General features: G+C 44.4%; 1 protein-coding gene across 15 annotated transcripts in view; it reads right to left on the bottom strand.

The window, feature by feature from the left end:
• Nucleotides 1-22,293, bottom strand: part of Dennd1a (DENN domain containing 1A) — a 534,503-nt gene that overhangs the window by 144,332 nt on the left and 367,878 nt on the right. For all 15 annotated transcript variants that reach the window (XM_029559484.1, XM_008824487.2, XM_008824462.3 and 12 more), the window contains one exon: nucleotides 12,461-12,586. In XM_029559484.1, coding sequence (XP_029415344.1) covers nucleotides 12,461-12,586 — 126 coding nt within the window. The remainder of the gene's footprint in view (nucleotides 1-12,460; nucleotides 12,587-22,293) is intronic.

Raw genomic sequence — 22,293 nt, forward strand, 5'->3', positions numbered from 1 at the left:
AGCACAGTAGGAAAATGGGTGAAGTCTCAGGCAAGTGGCAAATGAATAATGCCAGTGAGTTGTGACTGATGGGAGCAGGGTTGAGCCGAGACCTGCCAGGTCACATCACTAGCAGGGCCCAGCAAACCAGACATAAGTAATCTCTAGCTAAAGGCTTTCCAAAAATCCTGCCACGCCTCCATGGAATGTGACTGCTGATGAATTGGGCATCGCTGGATAAAAGGTTTCTCATGGAGGGCGGGGAAGAAGAACAGGGGACAAGTGCCACTGCAGCTGATTCTCAAGACAAGTTTATGAGGGTGGCATTTTTAACCCCACTTAGCAAATGGAAATCCTGTGGTTCAGGGAGGAGGGTGCTCCAGACGTCACAGCTTTTAAATGCTAGCTCTCCTAGAACCTCAATTTTTCTTTACCTTTTAACAAGCTGATTCCAATTCCAACAATATATACAGAATACTTCTCCAACACTGGGCTATCTGAAAGTATGTTTTACAAGCTTTTTACCACCTGCCAGCCTCTATAAGACTACATTAAGAAATTAAGCATGTACTAGTTAACCACTGTTAGGCAATAAGACCCCAGTAAGTTCACTTAAGTTTGAGGGTTAGTCAATCAACATGGTAGATTTCTGACATTCCAGTTTATTCCTGGGCAAGGCCCATGAAGTTTTAAACACCTTGCTCTTCTTTTGTAACAAGATAGGAACCAGTCAGACACACATCAAGAAAATCCCATGAAGGAGTCACTGAAGTAGAGATTCTCCTCCCCATTTTATAGTTAAAGAAACAGAGTTCAGGAAGCTCTAGTAATTGTATGGAGTCACACAGTTTAGAAGAGGCAGAGTCCAGGTTGGCATCAAGTCTGCTGATGACACAAGGAACTTCACTATGTTATTCACTGTGTACTAACTGCCAGGGAGGAAGGGACTCCCTAAATAGTCACACTCTCTGGGATCTAGCCCAGAGACTCCTCCCCACTCCTCTGCCCTGCTCTGGACAGACAGGAGGCTGACCTCTGTATGTGGAGCTCCTCAGCTCCAGATAAGCCAACTGTCCCGCCAGTTTGGCCCAGGCAAGGCATCAATGAGATGAGGAGGAGCTAGAAGGCAGTGTGGGTGGGCTAACCAGTAATAGCTGTCCTCTGTGATTTAACTACTCACAGAGCAGGCCAGTAGCACCCACATCATGATGCCAGGTCCTTTCCTTTGCCTCTGCATGTGCTGTTTCCTGTCCCTGCTCTTGGGGGCCCCATCCCCCCCTGCACATTTCAATCTAGTCACCTGGCCCTGGCTTGGGGACACCACCAAGGTCTCCAGATCAGCTCTTTCCCTGAGTCTCAGCTCCTCCATCACATGCTTAGCCATTTCCTATATCATTTCTCCTTTCTGCTGTCCCTGGTAGACCCTGACACACTGAGAAGTTGTCAGCTAGACCTCAGGGACAAGTGGCAGCCTATGGTCCTGAGCTGTGACAGCCCACTGATTACTGGAATCTAGGTCCCAGTACTACCTGTTGGCCCAAGTTCTTCTGTCTGTTCAGACAAGAAATGCTTTGGAAAAAGATTGAACTTGTCTTATTCCAAGGTTTAAGGTGAGACTGGGGTAAAATGAATACAGCTAGTATCCTAATTCCATGATCCTAGAAAAGGAAAATTCACCATTGACATCAGCCACAGCAGTGTTTCCCAAACTACTGTGTACCTGGGTGGAATATAGAGATCTTATGAGGAAAAGCGTTCTAGAGAATGGTGGGTTAAACAAGGTGAACTTTTAACTGCTCTTTTGGAATAGCAGGACTTCAATAATAGGCATTGCAAAATATGGAAAAGAGTTATGGTACCTGATGAGTGGCAATTACAAATTCCATGGGATGAGAAATCATCATCATTGAAGAGCTCCAATACTCCCAGGAATACTGTTCTGGAAATGCTAAATTATGGTATTGGGGCTAAACCCTTCCCTGGCCTTCTCTGGGTCTAGAAGCTGGCCACTTTTTGTCTTCAGCTGCATTCCTTCCTGTCTATGCTCCAGACAGCAAGACTCATCATTGCACTGACTATGCCATGTTCCTCCAAGGCCCCTAGCCTCTGCCTGTGCTACTTCCTGTCCTGCTCCCGGACCACAACCCAGGTACAATCTCCCCCAGAAACCTGCCCTTCTGCCCCTGCTTCTAAACACCTACCACCTCCTGCAACACCCTGTTTCCCTCACTGCATGAAGATCTCTGCTCACTTCTTGCCCCTGCCACTGCCCTTGCAGGGTTCTGCAGAACAGTGTCTAAGTCTTATTTGCCAGGGTGTGCCAGCTACTGTCCAGGACAGGGTGGGCAGCTGGTTAGGGTCATCAGAGGATCACACATCTCCAGATCTTCAAATGCTTGCATTTTTTGCAATCAGGGTTCAATGATAACTGACTTAAAATTCACAAGTTAAATAAAACTATTGTTAAAGTAATCCTTAATAAATCAATTTTATATTAATGTGTTACTTTTTATGGTGAGAATAACTGATTTTTTAAAAAATTCCTAAAGTTAGCTGAGGGCTCACAGTGCTGTGAAGTAGCTCACCACTAGGTGTCAGCCCAGGAAAAGAGGAGGAAGGGCTTCACTCAAACTCGTGTTTTACTTGTTCATCCAATTATCACTATAAATATCAAATATTTAAACAACAAAATATTAGGCAATTAAAATTATCTATTAAGGGAATGTTTTAAAAAAGATATATAAAAATTTGACATTTCCCCTTTGCAAAATAGTTTATAAATGGTGTTAGTTTAACCTGTATTTGTCAAGAAACATTTGCACAGATTAGAGGAATTGACTCTTAAGAGGAAAAGCAGCTCAGTTTTCTGCTGAAATGCCCCCAAACTGTATGTAACACAGACCATATGGCCATCCCCACTGTGATGTGCAGGCAGGGGAAAGAGTGTGGGCCCCAGGTTCAGGCAGATGGAGGGGTTGGATCCTGGCTCTGCCACTTCTGAAAAAGTGACATCACCTTTCCTAGCCTTGGTTTTTCATCAGTAAAATGGGGCTATACCTCACCCCATATAAGGACTGTAAAAATCAACAAAGGGGCTCTACTATGTGGAAAGTCCTAACACATAATAAATGCCTTCCTCATATTTTTTTCTTCTCAAGATTTTAAGTCTTAATGATTTAACAAAAGTGTTTTGAAGACCCCAAACAACTTAAGGGCATTATAAGCAAGAGGTATAACTTTGTATAATGAATAACTTTGTTCATTCAAAAGATAGCAGTTGAGAATATCTTAGGTGGCAGGCTTTGTGCCAGGGACACATGTAAACACGACACTCCATTGTCTTCCAGAGCAGGTTCCCAGTTCTTTGTAGAAGGATGGCATCAGATGGAATGTGATGTCATCATCTATTTCTGAGTGTATGCACTCACTGCCCTCTGGAAAACCAGTGTGCATGTGAAGGGAAGGGAATCTCCCATGTTATCCTCTATGCATCCTGGGTACCACAAACACCAGTGCTCCATCAGTGTAGCGGAGTGTCCACTGTGCTCAGGGTGTGGCAAAGATCAGTGTGTCCTCAGAAACTCGAAGCCTAGCTATGCATGTGAGTCATGAAGCTGTTTTGAGCTCTAGACTTTCGAGTATTATCATTGTTTGATTTTCAGACTCTCACTGAAAAAAAAATCAAAAGATCATAAACTGCAATTACACTGGTAACTGTAACCACTTCTGTTTGCCACCTCCTCCAACAAAGACACAATGTTTAAGACTGCCACTGCAATCCTTCTGTACAGTTCTAGAACAGAATACTGACTGTGCACAATGACTTCATACATGATCCTCCCCAGACTCCAGATGCCTCCAGTCAGCTACCACGCAGCTGGGGGGCCAGGCCTTTGTCCGATGTTGACACACTCACTGTGTGTCAGTTTATTTTCATGTCCTCGGATGACACTGTGGGTGACAGTTTTTTTTTTTTTTAATTTTTAACTAAGTAGCTACACTGTACACCACCGAAATAAGACCAGCACTCTGATGTATGACCTACAAAGCAGGCAGCGGTCACTCATCTATTCCCTATTCACTCAACAAACACTGGCTGAGCATGAATGAGGGAGAGAGCAGGCCTGTGGAACAATGCCCTATTCTAAAGGAGCCATGGAAGAAGGGAGCCAGGATTATCAAATGAGACCAAGTTAAGGCCTAGAGTTTCACTAAGATAACCTTGCTGTGTGGCTGCTTTACTTCAAGTGTTTCAAATGTACGGGAATCTCACTTTCCTCATACTCAGTGATGCTCTTTGAAATCACTCGGTTGAGCTTGATCATGGCGTCTAAGCGGATTTCCTGCCAGTTCTCAGCTCTCACTCAGGGGGCCTACTTTTTAGCTGGGCGGTCTACTTCTGGAACAACAGTTCTCAGTCCATCAGGCACTTATTATGTGACTCTGAGATCCCAGGCCTCCCAAACTGTGTTCCTGAGCCACGCCAGTGTCTGCACTGTGGGGGATTTGATGCCAATGGTGAACAACGGCCACTTTTCTCACAGGCAAAAACTGGTTTTTATGAAATAGGAAAAAAAAAAGCCTCAATTAAATTTTCTCTTATGTATTTAAAAAATGGACTCTAGTGCATTTCTTCACTGAAGCCACATGTGCCTGTTAGTGCTAGGGAACAACTACGCAGGTGAACAAATACTAAATGCTTATTAAGGAAAATCACTGAATGTGGCCTTTCTTTCAAATATTCCATATATCATTTGAGATAAAGGACATAGTTTCATAGTTAGTTCAAAAGCGAGAACTGAAATGCCACAACCTCTTTGTGCTCTGCATGGACACAGGTACCCTGGCCCTGCTGAACAAGTATGGGTACCACTGTTCCAGAAGGTCCCCATTCTTCCCCTCTTCTCCCTTGACCTTCCTGCCACACAGGAATGGCCAACTTTGAACCAGTATCTACTGTCAGCATGGCAGTGTTGGAATGTATGTATCAGCCAGTATATCTCAACAATCTCACAAAGTGGGTGCTATCTCCACCTACAGCTAGAACAGCGACACTCAAAGAGACATAGACTTCCAAACCCATCCACTAATAGATGACAGGACCAGAACAAAGGCAAAGCCAGGTGACTCCCAAGGCCATACTCTGTCCTTACACCGTGGCCTCCTCAACTCTTTAGAGTACTGAGCTGCCACGGTGTCTCCTAGAGTCCAATGTTGGGAGCACCTCTCCTTATCCCTGCTTTGATCCCAGGACATGTATGATCTGCACTTCAGATAATGAGAGAGAGAGAGAGAGACAGAGAGAGAGACAGAGAGAGCGCTTCTTCAGACCACCTTGGACTCAGGGTGTCAGTGTGGGCTGGTAGGCTCTGGCTGTCACTCCCTGCCTGCTGGCTGGCCATACATGGGAGCACAAGAAAACCTTCCACAGACTTTCCCTACAGGATGTCCAGGGCACATATCTAGGCTTTGTAAAGGCACTACTATGTGTATAATGAAAGCATGAACTCTATGTATATAGAAAACAATTTGGTGATTCCTCAAAAAGTTAAACACAGGGGCTGAGGTGAGGCTCAGTGGCAGGACATCTTCCCAGTGTATGTTAGAAATACAGGGGTTGAGGTGAGGCCAGGAGCAGGACACCTTCCCAGTGTGTGTTCCATTCCTAGCATTGCAAACAAACGTTAGTCACTGAATGACTGCATGACCCAGCAATTCAACCCCTAAGTACATACCCAAAAGAGCTTCAGATATGTATTCAGATCAATGCTTGAACACAAACACTTGCAGAAGCATTATTCATAATAATCAAAAGGTGAAAACATCTCACAAGTCCGCCAATGGATAAGTAGATAAACAAAATGTGTTTTATTCATGAGGTGGAATATTATTCAGTCTTGAAAAGCGATGGAATTTTTATATACACTGCAATTTGGATGGACCCTGAAAACATTCTAAGTGAAATAAGCCAGACACAAAAGGACAAATCATACAAATATGTATGGTTCTACATCTATAAAATATAGGCAAATAGGCAAATTCATAGAGAAATAAGGTAGATTAGAGGTTACTGAGTATTGTGGGAAGACAGAATTAGGGAGTTTCTGTGTAACAGATACCCAGTTTCAGTTTGGAGTGATGAAAAATTGTGGAAATAGATGGGGTGATGGCTGCATAGCAGGTGAACATGGATAACCCCACAAAGCTGTGCACTTGGCAACACCTAGAATGGCAAAAGTTACCTGTTATATACACAGATTTTTTTCCACAAGTGAAAAAAAGAGGAGAGGGCTCTGCAGACAGACTTGGGGTAGATTCCTAGCTTTCCCATTGTCAGGCTGAGGAGCATCACATACTTGCTTCCCCACATCCTTATTTCTCACTGAATTACAATTGCTCAAGTCTCTTTGGTACAAGATAGAAACACAGGGGACTCAGTCACAGCCCCTATGAGCATTCTATATGTGGAGGGGAGGGAGCACACAGCATCCAGCCAGGGGTCCCTGGGATTTTCCATTACCTTCTCAGGTAAGCTCATTGAAATTGGCCCCCTCACCACATTGTCACAAGCTGGCCCCCACAGTCAGGCTCCTGCACTTGTGTGTCTTCTACACAGAAGGCTTAGAAACACAGGACTTCAAAGCTTTATTCACAAACAAGCTTGATAGGGTATTAACTAAAGGACTAAAGATGGGATTGACCTATGTGCTCGACACAGGAGCATGGGCATGGCAGCAACAGCAGCTTACTCTATGGCATATTCTGAAGCTGTGTAAAAACAGACGATGTCACATGGGAGAAACAAACTTTAACCTTAGGTCTGTTGCACCCCTGATACCCTTTGTATCATGAAAAACAAGTATATATAAGTTTGGCGGAACTGTGGTGATGTCTTAATTTTCCTACTTAAAAATCTTTTTTATTTTTTATTATTCTAAAAATAAATGTAAATACAGGTTCTTTTTCAAACCCGGGAGATCAACAGTGTTAGTCAAGCAGTATATAGTCACATGTGGTGTCGTTCCGACCTGCTCCAACACAGCCTCGTGCACTCATGCTTGAAAGCCAGGCTATCAATCTGTTTCTATCTGAACTTCTGTGCCTTCCAGGGGTTTTAGATGGATAAATATGACTCAGCAGAATCATATGCACAACGAGGAGCTGTAAGGTCAATGCCAGCCGTGTCTTCTTGGCTGCATCTGGAATGGACTGAGAAAGGAGGGCTGAACTGAGCTGGGCTGTCTGTTCATACAGCTTGTTCACTGCGCCCACCCCGGCACTGTGAGCAGGGGCTGGGCTCCTGTCGCCCCAGGGAAGGCAGGCCAGGAAGCTAGCCCCAAGAGGCCCATACACACTAACTGAATAAACAGCTCCTCCAACGCTCCACCAGACACAGACAGAACAGGCTTCCTCTCTGGGCGCCAGTGTTCCCTGGTTCTACTCTTTGAGCAGACATTTCCCATGAGCCTGTAGTGGCCGGATATAGGAGATGCACCCTCACATTCCTGCCTCAAGACCACTCCAAGTACAGGAACCATGAATGGATACTGAGTAGAAGGAGGAATAAACGAAAGCATTTGCTTCTATTTTCACAAGTTCTTCAAACTGAGAGCAGTGTGCCATGAAAGGTTTTTTTCAAAAAGGGTAGTCTAACTCAGATTTCCTCGTGCTATAAGTTTAAACAAGGGAGTAAGACCGAATATATTCTTTTAAAAATTCATGCCTTCTCCCTAGGAGGGAGAATGGGGACTGGTGAAAGCAAATTCAGGAATCACACTGCTATCCATACCCTGCGAAAGTTGCAATCTTCTCCCAAGCAGAGAATAGCTTGCCCTAGCAATTAAAATCATTTGTCTTTCCATCCCCTTCTTGCCAAAAAGGACCCCAGCCCTAACTAGTTAATCCCCAACACACACTGCTACTCCCAGAGTTGCCTGGCAACTGCTAGGAGGCGTGTCAGAGAGCAAGAAAGGCCTAAATAAATGAGCTGGAGCCTGGGCTGGGCTTGACATGGATAAAGAGGTTCTCCGAATGGGGCTTCCTGGCTGCTTGTGGTTCTGTCAGTTAAGTGGGAAGAACAAGTTGGCTTGGCCAATGTGGTTAAATACCCCAGGCTTTGAGCTCCGGGTGACTGAAAAATGGGTCATATGCCCTTGTGATTTGCGGACACCTCCCTTCTGCTAGCTGCAGCTACCTCCAAAGTCTCCTGACAGGACAGGACACAATGCATGCACACAGAACATAGACCCAGGGCCAACCACTGCCGCTAGTGCATTTCTGTATCTTCATTTGATTTAGTCCAGTCTTTCATCCATTATTTTGGAATGGATGCTGACTCCTAACGCACTGTGCCATGACCTGTGCCTGACACAGGAAACAGAGAGAATGGTTAAGATGGAACTTGTGGGAACTGGAACCAAGATAGGCAAGAGGGCGCAGTGGAAGGAGCCTTGTCTTAGAGTCAGGCCGGCATGAGTTTCCTCCTGGCTGTCCTTGTCAGTGTCTCTGTTTCTATCTGTTCAATGGACAGAGCAGCAGTCAGGGGAACTGAGATCACAGTTGGGAAGTTACTTGAAGGTGAACCAGGCCCTGATCTGCGGGAGGCCACTGAGGTGAGGTGGACACAGTCATGATCACTCCTGTCATCTTATCCTCTCACTTTCCAACTGGGGGAGAACCCTTTGAAACAACTCACCTAGCCAGCACCAGGCTTAGGTGTCCCACAAGCCTGTGAAAGGCACTGACAGTGAGGAGTAGCCCCAGCAAGGGGCCCTTCCTTTTCCTTCTGATGTGGAGAAAACAAAGCTCAATAGCCCAACTGCATTTTGAATTTTTTTCAGTAGGAAAGGAAACAAAGGCCAAGGTGTTAGAATCTCAAGTGAGCTCTAAGCCAGGGCAGGGTCCTGAGGCCTGGCTACTGAAAAGGAGCTGCCCACCTCTGCCTCTCAGGCTGGGACTTGTTCTTCTATACAGGTGAGTGGGAATGGACCAACTCTGCAAGGAGCTGCCCCCCTGCCCCCCAGGACCCCTGGCTAGAGAATAACCCTGGTGAGGGACAGGCCAGCTGTTCCACGGATGACCAGCAGGTCCTGGGCTGGGCTTATTCAAGCTTCACTACAATATTGCAAGGGGCCAGCTACATGTGGAAGAGAATGGAGGTGGAGTGAAGGAACCCTCTCAAAGTTACAAACTATTTGGAAGCAGAGAGGAAAGAAGCAGCTCCAAACCAACAGGGTTCACATTTTCAGTGTAATGCAATGCAACACAATGCAATGACTCTGAGGTAACCCGTTTCCCGTGACACTGGTGTCCTGATAGGACATACCTGTGCGACAGCAACACACCACAAACTAGCAAGGGCAGGTATAACACAAGGGCTAGTGGTAACTCCCAGGCTGCAAGGGACCCTCCTCCCTGAAGGTTCCCTTGACATATGGGAAGAGTCTTTACACAATGTGTGAAGTGTTTATACATACTAAAAGGCAAACCAGGCTAGCAAGTGGGATATGGGGTTGCTTTGTCAAGGATAGTCCAACTGCCTAAAAAAACAGTAAACCAAACAAAGCAAAAATAAAACCTAAGACTCCAAACTCTCCACAATGGGACCAGGGTGATTCTGACTTCTAGTTGACCCTAAATTTAATTCTTTTCAGTGCTATGGCTAGAACTCAGAGCCTTGCGCATGCTAGGCAGGCTCTCTACCAGAGTTATATTCCTAGCCTAACTGGTACGATTATATTAGTTTTAATTATATGTATGTATGTGTGCCTCTGCATGTGAGTGCAGCTGCCAATGGAGGCCAGAAGAGGGTGTCAGATCTCCTGAAGCTAGAATTACAAGCAGTTGTGAGCCGCTCAACATGGGTGCTGGGAACCAAACTCAGCAGTATGCACTCTCCAGCCTAACTGGTGCAATTTTATAACCAAACAACAAAAGGTGTATGGTCCTGGGGAGACCTTCTTGTCCTTCAGCACTATGTGCTCGATACCCTAGCAGGCTTACATAATGCACTCTTCTCCCCAGCCTTGCAGTCACTACCTGCTCCCCATTTTTCAAGCTCAGATGTGCTCTGTAGCCATTGTAATTAACTCCCCAAACAATCTTGTATGGGAAATGTTGTCACTCCTTTTTCAGATGAGTAGAAATTATAAGAGCTAAATTTTTTACTTAAAAACCACCTTTTAAGTCAAAAGGTAACATGTTAACCACCTTTGGCTCATTGCTCAATTGGGAAACCCCAGACCTTCTGGTTCTCTCTGCCTTCCAGAGGAAAGCCACCCTTGTACAAATGAATGAGACCTAAAGTGTGACAGATCTGCCATATTTTATTGATTCTGAGATGAAAACTTCTTCCCACTGTTATCTGAAACAAACCTGTCATTATCTTCAAATAATGCTTTAATGGCTATGTAAATATTATGTGATTTGCTTTAAGGCATCTTACCAGTTACCTACCATGAACACTTAGTCTATGCCAATTCCTTTCCATTACAAATCCTGCTGCTGTGAACACCTCGGCATCGGGCTTTCCCTTTTCCTTCTAGAGGCGTCACCATCCTCTCTCAGGCTCCCCATCTCAGGAGACACTTCCATCACGTACCTTTTCCTCATACAAGTGGAGGGGTCTCTTCTGAGTTCCCACAACATTCCTCCAACTAGTCTGTCTCCAGCTTTCCTTCACCCCATCACTGTCTTTACTGTGCAAACCTGCCACCAGTCACATCACACCTCTGCTCAGAAACTTGTGCTCCTACAAGGTGAAGTTCATACTCTTAGCCCAGCATCTAAACTTCTGTCAAATCTGGCTCAACCCTCCTGCAGCCCCATCTCCCTATCCAAACCTCATTCCAGGCAAGACAGCCAATCATTGTCCATGAAGCCTCTAAGGCTTGGCATGCTCAGCAGTCTCCACACACTGTAGGTTAGGAGCTTAATGCCCTTCCCTGGAGGAATCTTCATCATCAGACCCCAGTTGGGTCTTACCTTCTTTATGAAATGTTTTGGGCTTCATTCTGACAATAACCTCAAGTACAGAAAGGAGGCTTATCCACATTTTACTGATGAAGAAAATAAAGTTCAGCCATATTGAGTGATTTGCTCAAATTTTTTTTTTTTTTTTTTTTTTTTGTCTTTTTGAAGCAGGGTCTCTCTGTAGGCCCAGCTGTCATGGAACTATGTAGATCAGGCTGGCCTTGAACTCACAAGAGATCCGCCTGCCTCTGCCTCCCACGTGCTGGGACTACAGGTGTGAGCCACCACTCCTGGCTCCATTGCTCAAGTTTTATACAGCTAAGAAGTAGAGTCCACTTTTAAATTCCTGGGCTTCTGTCCTTTTACCTAATACCTATCAGAGTCAAGTGTAACCAGAAACTCCTCTTGTGGAAGCTCATGTGCCCAGATCATACCAGCCCATGTGTCCAGCCTGCTGGGTCCCCAGCAACCCCGGAAAAGAACGAGGCCAACTGTCCCATTCTCCATCCGGAGAGGGGTGAGGACAATACTTTCCTTGTATTATGCCAGCTCTTAAAATCTGAGTGGTTTGGTGGGGCCCAAGATCATGTCAGAGTTAGAGCGAGCCAGCTCCCTTTCAGACAAGCAGGACATGAGTACTTGCTTTAAGCATTAGAGGGCTGAGGCTGAAACCAGAACAGACCAGGATGGACTAGAGTGTGAGTTGGTCCCTCACACTCACTCTGCCTGTGCTGAGTGTGCATTCTGCTTGGCCAAGAGCCAAAGGTGGGCCAGGCAGAGGAACATCAGAGAGAAGCCTCTCCTGGAAGCAGGAAGAAGTAGTGGAAGTGTCTTTGGTTTCGGGGAAGAACGGACCTCTTTGTACCCTCTCAATATTACCTCACAGGGCAGGCAAGCACATAATCAACAGAAGCTCAGGAAGGTAGAAGGGCCACACAGGCAGGCAATGCCATTACCCAGTCCTCACTGTGCTTCGTGGTCATTTAGACCATGTCTATATACAGGAGTTACCCAGGAGTGAGTCTCTGGGATGAAGGGACTCTGAAGAATGAGGGGCAGAGAGGCACAGGACAAAAGCATGGACATTGGTACCACTGCTAAGTCAGTCATTTCTCTTCCCTGAGCCCCAGTGTCCTTATTTGGAAAGTGGAGCTGATCATCCTATTTCACAGGTGACCTGTGAGTCTTCAGGGAGAGCTGGCAAGCATGACGGGCCTCGTGTAAGATCTAACAAGCAGGTGGTGGGGTACCTTCACATCTCTCACAGAAGCAGTGAGAGCCTCATGAGGGCTCAGCTTCCCCATGCTAACGAGGTGAGCTGATAAAGAAATCCCTCACTCAAGACCCTCTAAAACACACACACACACACACACACACACACACACACACACACAAAACCTTCTTTGGGTAATCTCAAAAACTGAAAAAAAACAGGATTTCTTATGGCTGGAGATGGCCACCTGGTCCATGAATAAACATAGACTCTTTCATGTGCCAAGAGGCTACTCACCGGCTCAATTTTCAACGCATTCCGGTAGCTGCCAAAGAAAGCAGCCTGGGCCTTAAGGAAGGCTCTGGCCACCCCATCGCCTGTAGTCGTGGAGACCTTTTTCAGCCTGTTCTTCAGGGAGGAGATCTGGAGACACAAGAAAGGAGGTAGTAAGAGAGCAGGTTGCAGAGGGGCAGCTGACTAAGCCTGGCACCCAGAGAGCCTTAGAATATCCCAGGAGGAGTCACTTTGATGAAAGCAAATGCCTTCTGTGTTAGGGCTAATGGAAACATATTTCGCACATCACAAAATTCACTCATTTAAAGTGTATAGTATGATGGCTTTTGGTATAATCATAAGGTCATATAAAAATCACTATCATATAATCCTGGAGTATTTTTACTATCTCCTTAGCTATTGATCCCCATTCCCTACCAATTCTATTCTCATTCTAGTCCTAGGTGACCATCCACCTGACTTACCTATTCTGTATAAGTCATATACATGAAATCACTCAATTGAATTCACATGACCAGATTCTATAACTTACCTCAATGCTCATGTTAGGTTGTAATACATTATGAGGTCTTCACCCCTTTTTGTGGCTGAATAAAATTCTTTTGCATACCATATCTTATTTATCTGCTCATCAGTTTCTGCTTTAGGGCAATGAACGGTGCTGTTATAGGGATTCATGTACAAGCTTTGGTGTGAAGATAGCAGAGATTTTGAGGTGCTGATCTTACACAATGAAGATGAGCTGAAAGGACCTATAAGTCACAGAGCACAGCACTTAGCACACAGCCGGCCATTAATAATGGTTAACTGAGTACAGTGAACACTCCTGTGAGGTTGCTAGGAGTGAGCAACTTGCCTGGACTGTGAACTACAAGGTCAGCAGTGGTGGGAACATGCAGGTAGGGGCTGGTTGCCCCACTTCTGCAGGGAGCCACGAACAGGATTCCTCTGAAAACAGCTGGGCATCTATTGCTGTGTCTATGTGTGCATGCACATGCACGTACATGTGTGTGTGTGTGTGTGTGTGTGTGTGTGTGTGTGCATGCACTGTGTGATAGTCTGCTGCACTCCCCCTTTCTGGGACCCATAGACTCAAAGACTGCAATGCTGAGCTCCTGAGGAAAGATGGTGATGTAGGTTCCTTGGCACCCTGGTAGGGTCTGTCATGAATTTTCAACTTGAGACAGAAGTATGAAAAAATATGTTTTACTAAAATGTTAAAAATATTACCACCCCCCCCTCCCAAATAATAAAAATCTTGCCCCTCTTGAGGACCAGGGTGACATTTCTTCCCTTTGAAATGGTGGTGCCCGCCACTGTCGCTCTTCTTCTGGCTCCTCAAAGGCCTTGGGCCACCTGTGCTGCAGATTATTCCTCACTTAACCTTCCCTGGCCTTTCCCTTTCATTCGGGAGGTGTTTAATTACCTTGGATTCACAAGCTGCACTTCAGGTGAGCCTCTCCTAATGGCCTCATTACCATCTTACACAAAGAAGGAGTCGCTGATGGTGACTGAGCAAATAGAAGAAAGCTCCTTCCTGCCTGCCCCTGCTGGTCTAAAGCTAGCCAAGTGGTCCCGGGCTTCTGACACCCTGTGAGCACCTAGGCCAAGACTTCTGAAGACCTCGCACATCCCGTGACATGGAGAAGCTTTTGTCTTGACCTGTCAGCACTTCAAACTTTGAAACTGAAAGTCTATGTGTATCTAATAGCTCAGGATAGCATTTTGTCTCTTAAATAAAAGCCAGTGAAGAAAATGGAAGGCTTAACTAACCCACCATCATACATCTAAAGCTGAACTTGCCCTGAGTATTCCTGGGGTGCTGGTCAAATCACTACATCGGGGTTCATCAGGGGCATTCTGGGGGTGGTAGAAGTGCTGGTGAGGATGGTTTCCTCCTTTAATCAGGTGTCACAGGAGGAAGACAGAAAGCAGAGGGAAGAGGGTATAAGACTGCACTCAACAGCTCCTCTCTCCAGCAGCCCTTGGTCTTCTCTACAACCCTGCGTGGGCACTATAGAACCATCCACAGCTCCTAGGACAGAGGTCCAGCTCCGTCCGTGCCTCTTCATCCCTTCTCACAGCTACTGTGACATCTTATCAACACTACCCCCAGACATGGCCTGAGTCTGCCTTTGCCTATCAATGCACATGATCTTAGCCTTGTGAGGTACAGCTCAGTGCATTCCCTAAGTGAGCTCTCTGCTTCCACCTCTTCAATGCCATCTAGCCATAGATGTTCTAGTAATCCTGGAAATATTCAAATATGACTTCAATCCTCAGTCAAACTCTCTAGCACCCCCATCCCCATAATCACCTTCAGAACAGTTGGGCTGCTCAGGGCAGGCCAGGCAGGCCACCCTAGTCAACCCAACTGCCCTGCTCAGTCGTTAGACTTGGTCTACTGACACTGAATCGCTTCAGTTTCGCCATGCAGACAGAGCTGTCCTGCTTATGGATGTCCATCCACTTACTCTTCAACTGTCCATATCTGTATCAATGGGGCCCATTAAGTAAATTACACCACACCCTCATGATGAAATGCCATGAAGTTGCCAGTGGCAGATTCTGAACTGATGTGAAAATATGTTCATAAAATACTGTCAAATGGGGGTCCATGTGTGCAAGTTGCAGAACAGTATGTATAGCACAAATCATTTAAAAATGTGTTTAAATATATATGTATGTAATAAAAGCCTAAAATGCCATGTATCAAATGTTAACTATACAAGGATGCTTTCACTTTCTATTTTATAAACTTGATTGTTTTGATTATCCTTTATCAAAGAGCATATGTTGCTTTCATAATAAAGAAGTAAAATGAGGTATTTTTTTCTTTAATAGTTAAATTAGCCACTGCCTTGGGGTAATGAGAAGAGGGAATCCAGATGTCCTCTCATCTGTAAAGCCTCTTCTGACCACTGAGCTAGGTCTGAGGACTGAGGCTCTACCATAAGATGCATATATTTCCTGCTACCCCCAGCACATGCTTGGCTTGGCCAAGTGCTTCAACTTGGGAAGGCATTTCAGTGGCAGCACCACCTGGCTTTTATGTGGGTGCTGAGGATCCAAATTCTGGTCCTCACACTTGCACAGCAAGTATTTAACCCACTGAGCCATCTCCCAACCCATCCTTGTCTTTGAGACAAGGTCTCTCATTGAACCTGGAACCTACCAATTCCACTACAGTGGTTGGCTCATTAAGCCTCAGGAATCCTCCAGTCTCCACCTCTCCAGCTCTGAGATTACTGGCATGCTGCTGGGCCTATGATTTTATATAGGTGCTGGGGATCCTAACTCAGATCATCATGCTTCCATGGCAAACACTTTACCGACTCAGCCATTTCCTCAGTGCTCTCCCAGGCCACCAGCTCACCTCCCTGCCCCCGTCTCATTAATCCATATATGCCTTTGTTCATGCCTCAAAGTTGAAGCAGAAAGTCTTGGTATGTAAGAGTAATCTCACAGCACTCTCCAGTAATAATTTTTGGAAGAACTACAAATTTATTAAGAGAAGCAAACAGGAACTAGAATGGACTGAGCACTCAGCTAGTCACTAAATGAAATGGCAAGCACTTTTCATACACAGCACTGGATGAAGACTTCAGAATGACTGGATGAAGTGGTCACAGATGAGGAAAGTGAGACTCAGACCTACATCTCACAGACAATCCTGTGGCAGGTGAACAGAAGTCAAAGTCAAGCCCAGGCCTACTCTACTCCATAGTCTGTGTTATTCCATCAAACCTCACTGCTGCTAGGATTCTTAGACCAGCAAATTGCCCTTGTCCATGATTCAGGCTTATTTTCCCTCTGACTTAATACATCTCTATTACTGCTTCCCCTCATTCTTTGTTTTTCTATTTCTTTCTTGAGAACATGGTTGGACCTTGACCTCAGTTGGGTTTAATTGCTTCTTCTGCATCCCATTTTCCCCACAGAGATCCTGGTTCTCTGTTGGGGAGTGTAGGGCTATGCTAGTTATGTGGTGCTCTAAGCTACTGCTGGTGATGAACCTAGGGACCCTGGTCTCTGCCCCTTCCATCTCTCCTGATAACTCATGGGCTACATGCAAGTCAGAAAGTTAGAGGCAAGTGTTCTAATTCTAACCAGCTTTTTGTTAGACAAAAGGATCAATTTTCATTATGTGAATGCCTACCTCTGTGTTATAATGGTTCTGTCGAGCATCCTGTGTACGAACTCTCAAATTCTTACAATGACATTCTTGGAGCAAAATAGTATGATTTTAAAACAATGCCAAAAAAATCCTACTTCCTCTATCTACCAAAGAAAGCTCAGGAAGAGTCCAGTGTGCACACATACACCCCAGCCCCTTCCCACATATTTAATCTGAGGACCTGGGTATCTGAGAGAGAAACATACGGTAACTAAGACTTCTGCAATTTTCTATCCATTTGTAAAATTCAGCTGCTCCAATACTTGGTGTACACCCCTACCCCCAAAGAAAGTAAGATTGTCTTTGTTTTCGCTATAAAAACAGTTTAGTTTTAATACTACACACACACACACACACACACACACGGAGAGACACAATTAATCTGGGGGATCTGAGCTCAAAGCAACGCGTATTTATATTAGTAGGTGGTCATTCAATAAAAATATTATTTCTAACCAAATATGTGCACACATACATATGTATGCTTTGGGGAGTATTTTAAAAGCAGGGCTCCCCCCTACTCCTGGCAGTTTGGGATTAAAGGTCAGATTTAAACCATCACCGTGCTTCACAATGCAATCTGTGCAGTGCTGCGTAATGAAATGGTTCAGTAAAGGTGCTCGTGGAAATTCTTTTAATTAGGTCTAAGGCTTTTCAGTTGTCAACATGAATAAACCAAGAAGCATTCTCTTGCAAACAGAACACACAAAATAAAAATGTAAGTTACCTTTGAAAAAACAGAAGCACTTTCAAAAGGAAAGTTAAGACATGTTTTTTTTTTAAAACAACATAACCTCTACCATTTTTCAAAACTACCAATGTCATTCAACAAATGGATTGTGAAACAAAAATAAAGGGGTCCCCCTATTTCTTATGATCCAGGACACTAATGCCTAGTTCTAATGAAAAGTATTTAGAGGAACACTAAAGTTAAGCATAAGTAAAAATGTTTGTCAAGGGACTAATGACCTTCTTCAAAAGCAAAAACTACCTTACTAGTTAGCTGTGATTAATCCTACACAGCAGCATTTCTCCTAGGCAGACATGTGGATGTGCCACAGCCATGCCTGTGAATGAAATGGCATCTATTAAAAATGCGCCAACATGCACTTTTACCCTCAGAGCCACAATCTGAGGGCCAAGAGAGGTGCACATTATCACAAGAACACCACCAAGACCTGCTTTTCAAAGCTGTGTAGACAAACTAAACCACGCAGATTTGGAAACTTCAGTCATCAGCCCAGAGCAGATTCTAGGAATCAAAATTTATAAAATATAATTGTGAGAAAATGGTAATTTGCTTTGAGAAACTGAGTTGCACTTGCCATGAGCTCCGAGAGAAAAGCAAAATTAAACAATTTCAAACAATATGAGGAGCTCAGATTTAGATAGATACAAAAATGTTCAGAAATGCCATGGGCCTTAAGACTAGATGTAGAGTGGGACAGCTAAAACAGAGCAAGGTCAACATGTGAGAAATGTACAATAAATCAATGCCTTCAAGTTGGTTGTAGAGGTGCTTACCTGTAGCTCCAGCACTTCGGAGGCTGAGGAAGGAGGATCACTTGAAATTAGGAGTTTGTGACCAACTTGGGTAACAGCAAATTCAGGCCAGTCTGGGCTACGTAGGAAGACCAAGTCTCACAAAACGAAATGAAACGAAACGAAACAAAACAAAACCCACCAATATCTTGAATGTATGTTTAGTGAATCTGGAGCAGGAGGGCCCCACATCTATTGATTTATTCTGTGTTTACACAGACCTGAATTCAAATTCTGCTGTGGCTGCTAGCTATTATCCAGACACCTCTAGGCAGGTCACTTAGTATCTTTTCTTCTTCTATAACAAGGCAATAAAGTATTTTTTCTTTCTTTCTTTCTTTTTTTTCCTTTTGCAGAGTTGCTATGCAGATTAAATGTCAAGATTTTCAAAGCTTCTAGCACAGTGCCTGGCACACAGTAGGAGCCTAATAGATGGTGACTATTTTACATTTGCCCAACTCCAAAGCCAAAATTACCCAAGCCCTAATTTTAGCATCAAAAATAATGGACTCATGATTAACATTTTCTAGGGCATCAATTACTGAAATGTCACTCACTATGCTGAGCTTAGTGGACTTATTTAGTGACCCAAACTTGGTGTTTACAAAGATAAAAGTGGGATTTGTCTCAGCAATGAACCTGGGCTGACTGGATATAGATTAGGGAAGTGGCCAGGCTGGATCCTTGGTGGATCACATGGGTACATTCACACAGATCGAGATACCTCCCAAGGGAATCTGGGCATCTCTATCTCCTCAGAGGAGGGGAGGAAAAAACAGGAAGGGGTGGTGGTGGTGGGAAGTGTGTATAATAGATGTGTTTCACAGTGTCCCTGCTGTGATGAACAACTTGATCCACTTACAGTTCCAAACACATGATGCATAAAAGAGCTGACAGAAATTCAATTCTTGCAAAGAAAAGCATCTGCTCTCTAGTGGGAACGGCCAAATATTAAGCAGTTTTAAGGCAGGGCAAAGACCTAGAGGAGCGCACTTCATTATCTAGGTGGCTAGAGTAAAGAAACACGGAGGATTATAAACGAACCAAAAGGAGCCGAGATTCCAAGCATTAATTACCCAGAGTAAAATGATTCAAGTTAAACCTTTGTTACAACAAATATTAAACCCAGCTGTGTTTATGTAGCAGTTGTGAAAAAGGAGGAAAAAAAAAAAAAAAGAAATCCGTGTACAATATCTGTGAGCTCTGCCAGTTAATTGAATTCGCTGGCAGCACTTCCTCCACCATGAGCCAAACATCCTCAAAGATAAAATGTAGCTTTTAAACAGACCTGGGGAAAACGGAATCAAGAAATTTCAACCAATAAAACACAACTCTTTACTGGTATAAAAGTGAAGTAAAATTCAGTAATGAAAGGAAGGAAGTCTCTTAAACATTTACTGCATTCCAAAGCTTGGAGTTGTGGTTTACTGCTGAGGGCTCTTCTGATGTCCCACAGTGCTCCTGCCCTGGCATCTTTAATGAAGCCCCATAAAGTCCCATAAACTCCTTGATTGTTGACAAATCATACACACACTCGGGGCAAGGCGCACTGGATCATAATGTTCCTATCCTTCCGGTGTGGAATGCACAAGTGACAGAGCAGACACTGGTGGAGAGAAGCCTGGCACAGGGTAGAGGCAATTCCTTCAAAGCAGGAGGGATGAATGGTGGCATGCTGGTCACAGGTGACACTGCTCATGGTAACTCAGGTCCCCAAACTCTGGTGCAGTGTGAGCAGATGTGGGACAGAGGGATGCTTTGGCCAGATTCTTGGAACCCAAGAGGCAGTGAAAATCAGGATCTGACATTATCCTTAGTCTGGGATGCATCACAGCATGGAACTTGTTATGGCATCAGCTGACTTAAAGATCTTATTTCCCCTTGTCCCCATGGGAAGTGCAATCTTATGCCTATGACCGCAGTCTATCTGGCCCCTCCTCTCTACTTCTTAGGTCTCACCTTTCCTCCCTCCCGCCAGTCCTGGCTGTGCAAGAGCATGACTCCCTCCCCAGGTACATTATGTTTTTGTTTATAGATAGCACCAGTCTTAAGCCCTACCTCCCAGCTGAACTCATCTTCCCGTTTTTAAATTCATTTTCAGGTACCTGTGGCCCAACACACTAAGCACACACACAAAAACCTTTGGCTGAAAAAACAAAGGATGAACAAAATCCATGCCTAAACTAGCCAAAGATTGGCCCTTTGGAGGAGATTCTCTGAATAAAAATGCTTGGTGCTCATATGGACAGAGGTAATCTGAGATGAGGCAGGAGAGGTTGGCAGACTGGTCTCTCAAAAGCCATGCATGGAGCTTTAATTTCACATGTAGAAAAATGAGACACCACCACAGGATTTTAAATCAGGGAGTGGTACCTGCTCTGGTGTATGCCATCACCTACAGCATGAGGGTGGACTGCAACTGGAGAAATGTGGATAAGAGAAGCCATCCACTAGCTCACCTACCAACCTGTGACTGCACAGAGAACAAGACCAGTGCCTTAATCAAGCCTGGCACAGAGTAGGTGCTCAGGAAATGCCTGCCAAATCAGTAAAGATTCTATTAAAGAGTGCTAGACAGGGCAAAAGGAGTAGATCTACAGGAGGATCGAGTCCTTCACTCCTGAGACACAGCATGCTATTGTGATGGAAGGCTGAGATCACTCATAGCACACACAGGAACTCTCAGCACATTTCCAGAGACTGGGGAGACCTGGGCTATTGGAGGAATCTGGTATGAAGAGACCCCCTCGACACACACACCCAGGGCTTGAGATGTACATGAAGTCTGTAAGTAGACTTTAGATCAATAAAAGATGGGATATTCTTGCTGTATTTCTCCTCCAAAGCTCACAGCTAGGGAACAATGCAATATTGTCAGTGAATGCATTTGTAAGTTTCATAGAACCTAGTAAAGGGGAAGGCATTAACTTTGCCAGTCTGTCCCTGCCCCCCCTTTTTTAATAAAGGTAGAAAAAGGTAACAGAGATAAGATTATCAAGTGGGAGACTTGGTCCAGGCAGCTATAGAATGCCAGAGCTGCCTTGCTCCAAAACTACCTTTGCCCATGTTCATAAATCACTTGCAATCAGCTAGCCTTAAAGCTATTCAACACTGGAACCCTTTCCAAAGTTAATTTCTAAGGCTTTTTCCTTCATAACTAACTTTATGGATTCATAACTTATAGTTGGTAGAATGTATACAATTTGAAAGTATGGTCTGATGACCTGACAGCTTGTGTACCTGTGTAACCACCACCAAGATCAAAAGATGGAATGCTTCCTTCGCTCCAAAGGGCTAACTCGCAGTCAGGCCCTGTGGTCCTCAACCCACCAGTGGCCACTGATGTGTTTCTACCCAGCTGCTTCCTGTAGCTCAGCTTTCTAAATGCCTCCACAATTTTCATTAAATAAAATCATATAGTCTATCCCCTGGTTTCTTTTTGCTTCTTGTAAGTCATCTGAGATTCATTCACATTGTTTTGTGAATCACAAATTTGTTAGTTTGTGGTTTAGTAATAAAAAATAAGGGCTACAAGACATTGTCTGTCTATCCAGACTTGACACCCAGGTTGCTGCACCAGTTACCCTTCACAGTGAACAGAGCTGCCACTAACACTCAGGAACAAGCCTGTTTGACGTTTATTTTCCCTTCTGTCAGAGGAACACCTAAGAGTAAGATTGTGATAAACCTATGTTCAACTTCTTAGAAAGCTACCAATTGTTGAGCTCTGCTAAGACTCCCAGGTGATTGTTCCCTGTCTTTGATAAGCCTTATGCTAGTCCTTGAAACATTTTAAAGTCAGACTTACTGAGTTATGATGTATACACGTTACAACCCGATGCTTTTAGTGAATACTTGTAAACTTTGTGTGTGTGTATAAATTGACATATGTTCTCCCTCATATGTGGATCCTGGAACCAAACCCTGATAAGTGAGTATGTATCCAGACATAACTACAGGAACCAGGATAATGGAAAGGAAACAGGGAGGTAAAGGAAAAGAAAGAAACTGAAAGAGAAGAACAATAGAAAACATGTGATAATAATGATTTGTGGATAAAAATTTGGTTAGTTTAAGGGAGTGGGGAGGGAAGGGTATTCCAAGTACCTAGGGGATA

This window comes from Nannospalax galili, unplaced genomic scaffold (assembly GCF_000622305.1).
Source record: "Nannospalax galili isolate Female #2095 unplaced genomic scaffold, S.galili_v1.0 scaffold290, whole genome shotgun sequence".
Taxonomy (NCBI): domain Eukaryota; kingdom Metazoa; phylum Chordata; class Mammalia; order Rodentia; family Spalacidae; genus Nannospalax; species Nannospalax galili.